We start from the raw sequence: 15,810 nt of genomic DNA on the forward strand, positions 1-15,810 counted from the left end.
ATCAGAGGAGAAGAGTTAACAACATACTTGAGAGATGTTGCAAACAAAAGTGAAACTATTAGGTCTTGGCAACACTTTGGAAATGGAAGGCAACAAAGTCTTTGATTTCTGAATAGCAAAATAATTTTGATGTATCATACAACTAAAAGTTGTCTAGGAAGATGATCACATATGAAAAAATAATAAAAATAGAGGAATGAAAAAAATTGTAACATTGTGGACCTTATACATGATGAATAAGTAAGTCTCAGATAGAAAGATGAAGGAAGGAATAAACCCTCCAAAAAAATCCAATGTAGCTAATTGAACCAATCCAGAAATTTGGATTTTTCTGTGAGAATTCATCAGGAGACATTTATTAAATGAGTTATTAAAGACCATAATTAAATCTCTCTCTGGGGTTATAAGTCTTAATAATGGAATAATGTTAAGTAAAGGGAAGTAAGGTAGAGCTAATGAAAAATATGAAAATTATGAAAAAAATTTAAATTGTAATTGGGCATAAAAGAGGAAAAATAAATTTAATAAAAACTAAGTATTAATGGATTAAATTCCCCTATAAAAAGATTTATAGAAAAGAGAAAAATACAAGATCTAGAATCATGTTAACTGGAGGAAACAAACTGAATTTTTCTAATCACTTAAGTCATAACAAGAGTGTTGGAAAAAAGTGTGTTAGACCATCAAATGACTTCATAATTGAATTGAAGAAAATTAAAATAGGTGAAATTAATTTAATATAGCTTTTAGGGGAGACAGCAATAATTTTAAGGTCCCCTGATCCTAGGGGGCTTCTGTTCTAATGATAAGTCAGTGATTCCAAGTCCTCTAGCTTTGGAATCTGTGACCATGGCCCCCCATACCCAACCTGGGAATTCTAAAGCCTTCTAGCCTCAGGATAGTCCCACAAATCAAACTCCTGAAACAATAGTGAATAGACTACTCCTCAGTTCATAGCAGACTGTCAAATGGATAATCTGTTGGTCAATCAGCCAAATTCCAGAGAATATTCCTCAATTCTACCTCTGGGCCATAAAATTAGCATATCTATAATTTGAAGAACTATAATTTGAAGAACTGCTTCTGTTTCTTTGCTAAATTCTCTTGGAATTTAGATTACTTTAATGGCATTACAATTACAATAAATTTTGCCCCTTGACTTGGAGATGAGTTCAAGCCTGCAAATTCTTTTGGGTTGGGGTCCCTTACTGATCTCAAGGGAATGACAACTTTATGATCATTAAAGGCATATCATCAATGAAAATATATCAATGTTAAACATTCATGTATGTTATTGTAAAGTAACTGAGTTCTTAAAGAAAAAGTAAAATGAGATGCAAAAGAAAAACTGTAAAAGTTGTGTTATTTCAATACTAGTTTCCAAAAAAGTTAAGTCAGCTGGAAAAAGTAAGAAAGAAAGATGTTGCAAAATTAACAGAGCAGTAACAATGTTATTAAATGAAGAATTTGATGGTTTAGAGAATTCATTATTTGTCAAATGTCCACATGACAATCACATAAACTGAACCCACTCTAGAACATTACGAACCTTTAAAGAAAAGTAGAAAATTTCAGCAGAAAATTTCAGCACTGCCTTTATAGATTAAACCCAATTGGAATTATCAATAAATTAAACATAAGTTTCTTTAAATAAAGATCTAAATAGAAACTTTTTAAATTAAAAGTATAATTGTGACAGGATATAGCTTCTAGGGGAAACATCAATGAGGAAGCCCCCTCTCTGACTTTAGAGTGCTTCTATTTTAACATTCTGTCAATGATTCTAAAGTGTTCTGGCTTTAGAATGAGTGATCCTGAAGTCCCTAGAATATAGGCTGCTTTTGTTCTAATAGTCTGTCAAATTCTAAAGTCTAGCTTTAGGATGTTCCTACAAACTTTGCTGACCACCAAATAGGTAATCTGCTGGTCAGTAATAACCAAATTCCTGAGACAATAATTCCTGAGAATAGACCACTCCTATGTCTAGGCCATAAAATTAGTATATTAGTGACATGAAAAATTGGATAAATGTGTCTCCTTACTCCTGGTTCTTTGCTAAATTCTTTTGGAATTTAGCCTTCTTCAATTGGCTTTATGATGACAATAAACCTTACTCCTTGACTTGGAGATGGATTCAAGCCTGCAAAATCTTTTGAGATACTTTGCGACACTGGTCTTTGACCCAGCCTTTTGGGATCTACTTTTTGAACCTCAATAATTGGATGAAAGATCAAATTACAGAGTATAGTAAATAACATAAAATTACTATAAAGACTATGAGAAATGAATTTATTTGCTTTCCACATATAAAAATTAAATTGGAGAAATGAAACTTAAATTTAAAAATTGAAGTCCTCCCTGCCAACTATACTCTGTTAAGCATTTGATATCCTCAGGTTTCTTCCCTCATTTTTTCCCCCCAAAAACTGCTTGAGAAACTCCCACCTAAGGGAAAAGGAGCCTGGGAGTTGGGGAAGGGAAGGGAAGTTGAGGAATAAAAATGGGAATGTCCTTTGCCTGAGTGTATATCTTTCTTTAAAACCACTTATTGTGTGTCAGAGATTGCACCCCCTTTCTCATAAGAAAGAAAGAAATGTTTTCCTATACTCATACTTGGATTTCTGATTATTTTAGTAATCACTACTGTAACACAATGGCAATAATACTTCAATTTACAGCTTAGTATATAGGATACAATTCATAGGGTGGTTATAATAGAATTTATTTCCCTGAATATTTATATTAACAAAAATAAAAATTAATGAGTTCTTCAGTTTTTAAATTAGGAAAAAACAAGAGATCCAAAAATTATGAATTTTCTAACAAACAATTCAATGCAAGAAAAAATAAGTATTCTTTTGTTGTGTCACAGTTCTCTTTTATTGTCCTGACTCAGTTTTCCTAATTGTTCTGCCTCAGTTTCCCTAAATGGTCCTGCCCTCAGTTTCCCTAATTGTTCTGCCTCAATCCCCTTAGTTGCAATACCCCCTCTGGTTCATGAAGACTGATATAACTCAGGGTATTTACTCTAAAGTTATAAATTGTCGATGTGTAAACTCAAAAAGGGGGAGTCCAGACTTTCTGTCTCTAGCCAGATATTTTTTTTTACCTCCCCATTAGTAAGAATTTATGGTCCTACACCCCCAACCTGTCAGGACTGGATTAATGGTTCCTGCCTGGAGATTCCCACTCATCAGAGTTTGGACTTCTCCCCCCTGCCTTTGTTTAGCTACTGTGTATAAATATGTCATGGAGAACTCACATTGGCTGCTGGATGCTGGACTCTTGGAGAAGATAGTCTCACTCAGCACTGGGATCAAACCATGGATCCATTTGATCCCAGTAAATCTCTCCCTTTCAAATAAACTATTAAATATTCTCTAATCTCTATCTTGCCTCAGTTTCCCCAGCATCACACTTTAAAGCCACAAGGCCAATATTTTAATAAATTGCTACTTTAAGCAAATTGGAGGAAAAGTAAATTACCAAAATCAGAAATAAAAGGAAATTTATAATGTATAAATAGAGAAAATTATTAGAGAATGACACATAATTATATGTAAATAAATCAAATAATAAAAAACAAGTATCTGAATACTTATACAAGGGAGTCTTCCCTTCCAGTCTCAAATTGATGTGATCATAAAAGGTCCAGAATATAATTACAAAATATTAATGAGCTGTTAAACTATTAAGACATCTTATGCCTCCATGATAAATGAAACCTCTTTAATAGGAAGAAAGAAGAAGGAAGAAGAAGAGGGAAAAAAGGAGGAGTAGAATAACAACAATAACAACAAAAATCAATAGACAGAGAAAACAAATTATCCACAATTCCAAGGGCTTTAAATCCCTTAAAGCCCAATGGAGGTTTGAAGAATTGTGGAGAAAGAGTAGAAGATATCCTATCTAGCAGTTCAAAAGTTTCTCAGCCTTAAAGAGCTAGAAGAAGAAAGCATAGAGATGACAGCAGACAGGCAATGTCAGACATTGGCCTTTTTAAGCTAATCAGGTCTCAATTTATGTGAAACTATTCAGTGATTAAGGCTAAGTAAGAAATGAGGCAAAGAATGTGTCAAAAATAAAAATCAATCTGTATACTAGAAGGGGTTTAAACAGGAATAGTTTTCTATAAATATCCTGGTTTTCTATTAGGATGTTAAGAATTTGTGAGACATTTTAAGAATTTTCCCAGGCTGATTTTTTTATATGTGTATTAATGGAGAGGGGAGGAGATGAATTCTAAGGTCTCCTCCTTTGTCTCATTTTTCACCTACTCTTTTCATTTGAATGATTGTTACCTCTGAGATCTGGGGAACTAAAGAAAGATTAAAATAATTTTTTTTTTCATAAGGGAAAGTTGTCTTTCAATTCTAAAAAAAAACATGTTTTATTCATATTTGTAAAGGGTCACTGTCAGTGGGGGAACTCTGGGTGAGGCATAAGACCCTTCAGTCCAGAGGGAACCTGCTAACAATGTCTGATTCAGTTCCTCATCTCCCCTAAAGCCTCTTGGATTTTCAGAGAAGTCAGGGGGTGGTAACAACCTGTACTGTGATTGAAGCAGAATAATACCAGGTGGCAAACTTCGTACAATAGCAAGTTGTTTATGTGGTCCATGTGGGCACTATATACTTAGCGAATGCCCAGTGTTGTTTTTGTTACATAAAGGTCAGAGCTAAGGAAGCCTTTTTTAGTATTTTACTCATTTATTTTGCTTGTCACTGCTGTAGGACATTTTCAGGGCACAACCAGTCGGGTGAAAAGAGAGTTAAGTATCTTAAGTATTATAACTTGTTGGTCAGAAAAGGAATTAAGTACCTTAAGTACCTTGCTGATGAGTTTGTTTTTCACCTTCAAAGCTCATTTCCAATTCTGCCTATACCTGAGAATTTGCCCTTAGAGTATTCCCCATCTCCTGACCTTGCTCCCTCAACTTTGCCTTCATGGGTAGAGAGAGGAGGAGGAGGAGTGGGAGGGACAATGATACCATCAGTACTGCCCATAGGCAGTTTTACCCATCCCCTATGTGCTTATTACTAGAGGTGGAACTTGGCTCCAGAGCCCCAGGCAAAGAACACTTTCAGCTGGATGGCAACTGCTATTGCACCCAGAGATTCTTTAAGCAACCTGGTGGGGGAAGGGGGTTGCAATTAGGGAGAATAGAGCTGTATGCTGCTGGGACTACTGAGATATCCCCTGGAGAACTGAAACCTGTCCCTATGCGGCCTATAGATCCCTTGCCTCCACTCACAGTGGGCTTGACCATTCTACCTCCTGAGTGTCCATCCATACACTAATTTGGGGACTGGGGAATGTGAAGCTAATATACCAGTCACTGCCTAAAGATTATGGCAAACACCCATATGTCTGGCATAGGAGGATCAATAGCAGCTGAACTTATTGCTGCCTCTTTGAGATGGAAATTTGAAGATAAAACAGGAGTATATACCTGCTTCAATTAAAACAAAAGAAAGGGTGAGATGTAGAGGGTCACAGTCAGTGGGGGGACTCTGTGTGAGATATGAGACTCTTCAGCCCAGAGGGAACCTGCTGACAATGTCTAGTGAGCTCCCCATCTCCCCTAAAGGCTCAGGACTTTCCTGAGAAGTCAGGGGATGGTGACCTATTGGATGAAGCTTTCTCAGTACTGAGACTAACTCACATAATCCCTATTCTTAGGCCTTGAACCCTATTCCCAGGTCTTGGACCTTAGGTTGCAGGGAGTCACATGATCTCTAAAGATCAGACCCTCAAAAAGTGATGTGACTCATAGGAAGTGACATAACCCATAGGAAGCAGACAACATTAGTCAAGGATGGTTACGTCCTTTTAGTTTATCCAAAGAAAAAGCTTGGGTCTTTTACCTTTTAAATCCTAGACAAGGTAGAAGCTGGCCACACATGGCAAGGACTGGGATGGCTCCCAGGTGTGTCTGGGCCTTTCCCTGCAGAGACTAAATAAATGCTTTCTCTTTGTACCTGAAGATGTCTCTGATTAGTTAATTGGGGAAAAAGGTCTAGCACATGTGCCACACAATATGCACATTAATGTGGGCATAGGTTAAGCAATCTGTAGAAAAAAATGAGAGTTAATATAATTAAAGACTATTGTCTTGATTTGCATTGAAAAGCAAAACCAGAACTTAAGAGTGAGAATCTTTTAAAGATATTGGACAGAAATGATTGAAAGGATCATTTGTTTGATCAAGATCAATTGATATTAAAGGCAAATGAGATGACTTAGGAAGGTTTTTTAATCTATACCCAAGGAATTTCCTGTAGGAAGTTATTTCTGAGAATTTCAGATTTATCCACCATTAGAAGATAAGCATTGTTCAAAAAAAAAAAAAATACCAACCCTTTTGATTAAAGAAGGAATTCTTACAGAGAGATTGAATGCTCCATTAAATCAAAAACTCTACTTCATTTACGATTAAAATAGAGATCATACTCTCTGTGGTTATACATAGACCCAAATCAATATTTTCTTTGGACATGGATCATGTCCCCCAGAAGAACAAATTTCAGTGACTTGCTCTGAAAAACAAGTGTGCATCAAGTTTGCAGGAAAGACCCTCAGTTAGACAAAGTAATGAACCTAATCACTGTGCCTAAAGGGAAAGCTACAGTGTGGATGAGGTCTTTAGTAGCTAGGTAGGCATAGACAGAGAGAGCCTGAATTACTGTAAATCTGGAAGCCAAGCTACTCTCTCCCTCAGAGAAAACAGGGAGGAGCTTTATAATAGGATTATAAATGGGCCTTTTGATTTTGACTAAGCCTTTAGTTACCTTTAAGTGGACTTTTACTATAGTCCCACCCATGGTTGAATTCTTAGCATTAACAAAACCATCTAACTCCACAGTTCAGAAAGCCATGTTGTCAACTCCCAAGATTATATTTCTCCTAAAAAGACTTATAGTACTGTAATGCACTGCTAAACTTTAGAAATTTAGCCCACCCTCAATGGCATAATCCTCCCCAAAAACATCATTTTCTAGGAATACAGCACATCTTATGGCATCAAGGATTCATTAGGAACTTGCCACACCCCTTAAAAGAGTCTCCTTCCTTAATGGCATCTTGCCTTTGTTAATTTGTGAATAATTAGGAAATTGTGAATCTAGGAAACTTAGCTCTTGACCTTTCCCTTTGTTAATAGCTAAAACTCCATTTTTAAATTTAAAATTCCCATGTAAATTTAGCCCCCATATTAGCAGTGAATGGAACGGATGGGATGAAGTTTTCTCAGATTTCTCAGATTTGAGACTTATTTGAGACTAGGCCTAAATCACATGATCCCTATTCCCAGACCTTGAACCCTGGGATGCAGGAAGTTAGTGAAGTTACAGGAAGTGATATGACCCTGAGAAATAGGTTTGGAGATGCTTAATTCTATTTGGTGTCAATTGGGTCTGTTTTAGCTGCCACAGATGATGTGAAATGTAACCTCTCTAAGTGGGCACCAAGACCATTGGAGTATATCTAGAGCTTTGTTTGGGATAAATTGGACCCGCTGTGGAAAGATTTGTGTGACTGGAGATTTTGTTGTTGTTTTAAATAACCCTAAACTGTGAACTCCTAGAAAAATTTAATGTTTTTTAAATCAGTAAATGTATATTCCAATTCTTTTTTCAATTGAGTGTTCCTTCTCAAGTCAGTTCTATTGTTATGAATTTACAAAGTTCCTTATGTTGATTGATTCACTATTAAAGATGTAATTTTGCAGTTTTTTACTTGATTGCTTGATTGATTACATACTGATTTTTTGTATTTTTATATTAATAAGTTCTATATAAGATTTGATATAATGATACATTCTGTATTACTGAGTCCTGTATAAATACAAATATTAAGATTGCTGGGAGAAATTTGGAATCACTAGATTGCTACAATCTTAACAGAAATACTCTTATTGTTATTTTTACATTTAAACAGAACTGGAAACTTGTCTTATCTTTTTATCTATTTGAATACAGATGTATTCTTCAATGCCAAAATTAGCTTCTCTGGGGAAGCAAAGAAGTTTTAAAACATAATAATATAAATTTAGCCTGGTTATAACCTAGGACAAGTCCCAAATGCTTCAGGTCTGTTTCCCCATCATTAAAAGGAGAGGGTTGAATATGTTTAGAAGAACTGTACATGTTTAACCTTAAGGACTGCTTGTTATCTTGGCAGAAGAGAAGGAGGAAAAGGAAGGAGAAAAATTTGGAACACAAGGTTTGCAAAGATGAATGTTGAACTATCTTTGCATGTATTTGAAAAAAATAAATGACTATTAACATATAAAAATAAAATAAGATGAGAGGGTTGGACCTAAATGCTTTATGAGATCTTTCCAGCATAATCCTTAAATTTGTCTCATGTATATGTACGACTTTATAAACTTAAAAAAAAAAGAGAATATTTGCTTTAGTGAATAACCAAACCAAATAAAAATCACTTCAAATCTCACAGTTACACAACTTTTAAATTTCCCCTTATGCCCCCCCCCCAAAAAAAAAGTCCTCTTGCCTTGGGAGAAAAAACTATTCCCAAGATACAGCCTCATGAAAGGGTGGAGTAATCTATATATAACATAGAGGAGAAAAAAAGAGAAAAATCCAAAGAAATATTCTCTTCCCTTCAAAAAAAATCAAAAACAAAAACAAAAAAAAACCTTCATTCTACAAACTCCATGAGATATATTAAGGTATTAAGTCAGCTGAATAACTTTCTCACTTACCTCATTGTCATAAGCACTTTATTTATCTTAATTAAAGAGTAAGTAAAAAGAGGTACCTACTTTGAACCAGCTGATATGTGCTCTCAATATGCGATTGGGTTGGAAAATGACCACAATCCCTGAAATATTTAGGGAGATCCTCTATTGGAATTCCTTGATAGTATTCCCTCTTGGCAAACATGACTTCATAAACTTTAAAAAAAAAAAATGGAAAAAAAGGAGAAATATTTTCTTTAGTGAATAATCAAACTATGTAAAAATCACTTCAAAGCTCACCTAGTGGTTGCAAAACTTTTAAATCCCCGACCCCCTGCAAAAATGCCCTCCTGATTTAGGAGGAAAAAAAATACCCCCAAGAGATATAGCCCTATGAGTGGCTAGAATATTCTTCTCATTCTTTAACCTCTATATCTTTCTTTCTGTTGGTCCATCATAACTATGGTGCACTTCCTTCTCGTATGACCTATTGAAAACTTTCTTGCTCTTTCCAGGTGTTACCTTTTCCAGGAAGCCTTGCCTGATTTCTCATCTTTCCCATCCCTTAGTTTAAAGTAATTTCTCCTTCCATTAATTTTCTTAGAGCAGTTCTTTGTGTAATGGCTTCTTATTAAATACACATTTACAATTTATAATTTACGTAGACTAATACCCAAGACAACATTAAATTTTCAAAAAGCATTAATTCAAACAATTAGTGACTATTACTTATTAGTTACTGAAATAAACACTAGGTAAATAAAGACAAAAATGGAACCATCTTTGGTTTCAAAGAATTTATATCTACAACACCTTCTATTTCCCTCCTCCCTTCCCCAATAAAATATGATATCCTAAAGGATATTTGCTGTTCTTCTTTTGTCTAACTTTCAGGTAGGAATCATTATTAATGATAATCTACTGAAATAAGAATTTGCATCAGTTAAGCTCACTCTTTTGCCTTTTTTAATCAACCTTTTTATTGGGCACTGCCCACCTCACTAAGCTAAAAAGTAGTCATTTTCCCCCCAGAATACAAAGGTAGTATCTACCCCTTCCTTATTATGCATGAATAAGAAACATGGAAAGAACTGAATCTTCTTTGAATATGAATACCTCTTTTATTTTTTTTAGCTGAACACCTCAAATTTCTAAACATGAAAATTATTTAGGGGATCACTGCCAAAACATTTCTAAAGAATCTGTGCCAACTAATTCTCCCCTTCAGTAAGAAGAGCACTCCAGGTCAGTAGTTGGTTCACAAACTAATTCGTGCAACTAAATATAATCACTAGTTTTCAACCATAATGGCAGTTATTCTATATTAATTGGACTGACTTGTTGACAGGTTACGTGGGACGTTTCTATAAAATGTTTTTTAAATAAGTAAAGATTTTTCTAAAATGCTGGCATCCAAAAAGATACAAATTACAAAATGTATTCATAAATAGATTCACATGATTACATTTCAACAACCAACATTTTACATCTCATGTGCTTATTAATTTTCTATTTTCAAATAAGCTGAGAGTACCACTTGTCATTTTCATGTTTGAGGATATTAAATGTGTAGTGGCAGGACTGTTGGATTATAGTCTGAGGATTTGGCTGTGAATCCTAACTTTGCCATGTGCAGGCTATGAGACTTTGGATAAGTCATACAGATTGCTTGGCCTAAGTTTCCAAAAGGAGATTGTGGTAATTGATATTAAGGTACATGCTATAATTAAATCTCATTGTGCTAAAATACCACTTTTTTTTTTTTTCTATTATCAGTCTGTTTATTGAGGAACTGGAGGAATGGAAGACATAATGATTCTCAAAGGATCATATGAGTAATCGGTAGATGAACCTAGAAGTAATCAAAAAGAAAAGCAGTCTCAGAAAGTGAGGGCAAGAATTCTCTAAAAAATAATGCTTGTTTTCTTGCTCAGGAGGTCATATTTTCTTTTCTTTTCTTTTTTTTCCTTTTTTTTCTTTTTTCTTTTTTTTTTTTTCTCCTGAGGCAATTGGGTTTAAGTGACTTGCCCAGGATCATAGAGTTAGGAAGTGATATTTGAACTATTAAAGTACTAAAACACCAAATGTTTAGCAAAGTTTATATCTTTGTATATACATATATGGGCATACATATACACCCGCATATGGGTATATATACATGTATACACAATACATACATACATATGCATATATATATATATATATATATATATATATATATATATACACACACACAGAGCATTTCTACTGCTAAAAGGAGTGAGGGAGGCAAGAAAAAGTAAGATCATCATGAGAAGAAATAAAGTCTTTCAAATAAAATGGTAAGGAAAGACAAACTGTTCTGAGGCCTAGAATATATTGAAATATATATATATATATATATATATATATATATATATATATATATATATATGTTGAAATATAAATATATTGAAAAGACCTGTTTGAGGGTAAAGCAAATAAATACTGAGGTGACAACTGTAAATAATTACTCCTTATCAACTCATCTGAATGTGACTTTTCAAAATTTTAAAGGTTATGACTGAGAAATTATAAATCATATAACAAGATTATTGGAAAATTGTAGGAGGAAATGGTGACCCACTTCAGTATCTTTACTAAGATAAGTTTCTGGACAAGTCCATGAGATCATGAAGAGTCAGATATGAATGAATGACTAAACCACAAAAATAAGAAAATGACATGGACTGCTGGATTGTATCTGATAGAAAGCTTTTTTGAATTTCACATCTTAAGTTAGAGATGGGTCACTGCTAATGAGGAAGCCCTGATCTGAAGTATTAAAAGACTGAAGAGCAGAAAGGAGAAAGGCAAGAGGCAGAGACAGAAGTTCAGGAAACAATGGGAAAAGCTGCCTAATGAAGAAAACATAATATAGTTAACAGGAGCTCAGCTGATAGGAAGGCTTTATAGCTATTTTGCTGAGAGACATCCTGATTAGAAGAGAGGCAATGTATTTCTGGGAACTGATTGGCTTATTGAAAAAGAATCAGATAGTTCTGGCATATATAGATTATCTCAACATACTGCTCTCTTGTACTATATAAAGCCTGAGAAAGCTACGGCAATTGGAAAAGGTGACAACAAAAGCAGAAAACATCTAGATCTGGAAGATATTTTAGAGGCTTTATAGTTCTAAACTACTCATTTTACAGATGAGGAAACTGAGACTGAGAGATGTTAAGTAATATTTACTCAAGGTCATACAAATACATAGACTCCTTCTCTGAATCCAATCAGTGTTCTGCCTCCTGCTGCCTCCCATAAGGTGCTTTTTTTTTTTTTTTTGATAAATTTGTAAAATATAATATTAAAAACCCTAAATAACTATGCAGCAACCAAAAAAAAAATTAAGCTGAGAATTTTCACATTCCTGTTTAGCAATTTAACAGGTCTTTTCCAATGAGCAAAAAAGGTGTGAGGACTTCTACAAAGCTAGAAGGCAATACTTTTCTATTTCCAGCTAATCTAATTTAATGACACCTACTTCAGATTTTTTTTTTTCCTCTTTGGCTCCCCTAAGCACACAACTCTATTATTTATTCAAAAAAATGCAGATATTATGTAAATAAAAACAAAAGTCTTTGCACTATTAGAAATTTTAGGGTGTGACTTAGGAAACTTGGTTTCAGAATAGAATTCCAACAGTGATATGTAATATATGTATGTAATATAATATTATAAAGAAAAATAGTCAGTTTACAATTCCTTGGGAAATTGTTTGCCTTTTGGTTCTTCTAGAAATTATGTACAAAAATTGAGGTACATATACCTGCTATGTTTAAAATAAATTCAAAGTAGAATAAATGATGAAACTTATTCTTCCTTTCAGAAGCAGGAGACTAGGTTTGAAGAGTTAGTTATGTAATTTGACTTGGTTTAATTGACTGTTAAAAAGAGAGTTCAATATGGAGGTTGGAGAATGTGGGAAAGGTTATGACATAGAGGAAACAGTAGTCATTGCAAAATAATTGTTGTATTAAAAATAAGACGCCAAGAATATTTTCAAAAAAATGAATGCAAGTTATTACTCACACTTTTTTCTGTCTAGCCATTCTTCTAATTCTGAAAAATTTAAAATTACTCTTGTATATCGAAGACCAGCTCGGCGCTGAATACGGTCAACCATTCTGCGGTATGCATTTACAACAGCTCTAAATGATGGTCCGTGGTCTTTAGCCTGATACATATGGAGAAAAAATTAGCATTGCTACCATATATATTTACAATAATTTTTATCTTCCTTTCTCCTCTTCCACTCCATTTGCCTATGTTACTTATATATTGAGTTCTCACTTGGCAAGAAAAAGGTTTTTACTATCTTTTGAGAAATTAATTCTAAAGATCAGACAGAAATTCCCAGGTGCTGGTAAGTGTTTCTATATAGTGCTGAATGTCTTTAGGCTAATATCTCAGCTAACATTAAGTGGGGGAATGATAATATGCTTAGCTAATTGAGAAAGTTCTTTTAACTATGTATTTGAGCAAAGTTCATAAAAATTACTTTATTCATCATTATAAAATGATTAATTACAAATGTTCCTATCAAAGATATGCCTTATTTCCCTCAAATGATACTTCCTTGTTATTTGTAACATACTAAGTGCTATAACCACAAAAACAGATCAAATATAGTTTTTTTGTTTTGTTAATGGAAGCCTTAATTACACAAATATCCAAAATAAAAAAGATGGAGGGAGCTAAAGAGAAAACAATAACTGTCACCTTTACATATGGAAGAAAAAAATATTGAAAAATAAGGAAAGTAGAAATAACATATGCTTATATAATATCAAAGCTAGAAGGAAGCTTGAAATTTGTGTAGTCCAACTTCATTATCTTACACAGAGAGAAAACAAGAACCAAAGAGATTAAATGAATTCCTCAATATCATAGCAAATGACTGAGTTTGTAAAAAAATTATAAAGAGTAATGCGTTTATGAAAGGAAAAATGGACAATTTTTAAAACTATTATTCAAAAATCAGTGATGTGGGAATAGAAGTAGAAAAAGGAAATAGTGAGGGTGATTATTCCCTGTGAATATGATAGAAGGATAAGAATTAAATAGTATCAAAAGGATGGGAAGATGTATAGTTGCACAAATGTAAGAAATAATTCATTTTGGATCCCTATTCTATTCCAATCAGTATTAATCAATTTGATAGAATCATATCAAAATTCTGTATATAAGGACCCAGAGCTATGAGCTGCAGAATTTTAATATTTAATGCTAATGACAGGAAATTAAGTAGAGTCCTTCTCTCTTTGTTTTTTCTTGTCATGTAACAAGCCTAGCATAGAGGAGGTGATTCAACTACATGGAAATTCCCCCAAAATATATTTGTACTTGAGAACCCTTGTCTAATAGGAATAAGTGACCATCTTATTATCACTTAGGTCATTGAATATAATAACTTGTACCACTTCCTCTTGCCTAAGTTAAGGAGAAACATATCTTGTGTGGAAACATTCCTTATTTTACTGAACTTGTGACTCTGCTGACACATTATTTTGCTTATTTTAACCTTATATGTCACATGTCAGTCAATGGAATTACTCTGTATTTGGCATAGCTATCTTGGAATGACTGAATATCTAGCCCTATAAAATAAAAATAGGACCCTGGAAGGAAGTGGCACCTCAGATCCCAAGGAAGATCTGAGATCCACTTCATTAGAGGGGGCTCTTGGACCCTTTATAAAATGGCAGTGCTTCAGAGCTTTAGTCTCTTTTATTATCAGTGGGATAATTTTAATTCCTATAATTCCTATAGGAATCAAGACTATTAAGGAAAAAAAAAAATTAGTCACAGTAAAAGTGAGGGACTGGGGGGCAGACGGGAATAGAATTGAGGGACAGGAGATTTCAATTGAAGATAAAAAACATGAGTTTAGAAGGAATGAGACTGATTGAGAGGTAAAAGGTCAAGAAATAACCATATGGTGTCCCAAAAATTTTATGCTTTAACAACTTTAGGATACATGCTGAAATTACTTAAATTTTAAAAACAGAATTCTTATTAAACTGCAACATAACTATTGTTTGAACATCACTTAGGGCAATTTTTTAATACAATTTTTTTAATACAATAGTCTTAATCATTTAAATAACAAGGTTTTGATGCATACATGAGAGTTTTAACATTATTTCACAAGAAAAGGTGTAATGGAGATAGATCAGGTGACTAAAGTGGCTGAGCAAGAGAGCCTCTTCTATTGTTGATCACCAGGATGGAGAAACTATGATCCAAAAAATATTATACCTGTAACAAGATAATAACAGGACACTCTATCTTGTTAAAATTAAAATTTTAAATGTATGAATAAAAATTCACAAAGCTAAGTATAAAATATTTTAACCAACTAAACTTTCAAAAGATGTTTTTTATAAGTTAATAGATTTATATTTATAAAGATATTAAAGTTTAAAATTTGACAAACTCAGAGAGAGAGATGGATGGAGGGAGAGAGAAAGAGAGAAGGAGGGAGAGGGAAAAAGAAAGAGGAAGGAGGGAAGGAGGAAGATGCATATTGCTGTATGAAACACTGGGAATACAAAAAAGGCAAAAGAATTCTTGATGTCAAGGAGCCTACAATTTAATATGAGAGATACTTTGCTGATGATATGATGGTATACTTAGAGAACCCAGAGATTCTACTAAAAAGCTATTAGAAACAATTCACACATTTAGCAAAGTTGCAGGATACAAAATAAACCCACGTTAAGTTATCAGCATTCTTATGTATCACTAACAAAATCCAACAGTTAGAGTTATAAAGAGAAATCCCATTTAAAGTAATTACTGATAGTATAAAATATTTGGGAATCTATCTGCCAAGGGAAAATCAGAAACTATATGAGCAAAACTATGAAACACTTTCCACACAAATAAACTCAGATCTAATCAATTGGAAAAATATTAAATGTTCTTGGATAGGTCGAGCAAATATAATAAAAATGACAATACTACCTAAACTAATCTAGTTAGCGCTATACCAATCAGACTCCCAAAAAACGATTTTAATGACAAAAATAACAACAAAGTTCATATGGAAAAACAAAAGGTCAAGAATGTCAAGGGAA

At 33.6% G+C, this 15,810-nt stretch overlaps 1 protein-coding gene across 5 annotated transcripts in view; it reads right to left on the reverse strand.

Annotated features, from left to right (window-relative positions):
* The window catches only part of IQCM (IQ motif containing M), a 491,365-nt gene that overhangs the window by 211,115 nt on the left and 264,440 nt on the right, over positions 1 to 15,810 (reverse strand). For all 5 annotated transcript variants that reach the window (XM_074276433.1, XM_074276430.1, XM_074276434.1 and 2 more), the window contains 2 exons: positions 12,761 to 12,905; positions 8,789 to 8,920 (listed from right to left, as the gene is read on the reverse strand). In XM_074276433.1, coding sequence (XP_074132534.1) covers positions 8,789 to 8,920; positions 12,761 to 12,905 — 277 coding nt within the window. The remainder of the gene's footprint in view (positions 1 to 8,788; positions 8,921 to 12,760; positions 12,906 to 15,810) is intronic.

This window comes from Sminthopsis crassicaudata, chromosome 6, assembly GCF_048593235.1.
Source record: "Sminthopsis crassicaudata isolate SCR6 chromosome 6, ASM4859323v1, whole genome shotgun sequence".
In the NCBI taxonomy this organism is placed as follows: Eukaryota; Metazoa; Chordata; class Mammalia; order Dasyuromorphia; family Dasyuridae; genus Sminthopsis; species Sminthopsis crassicaudata.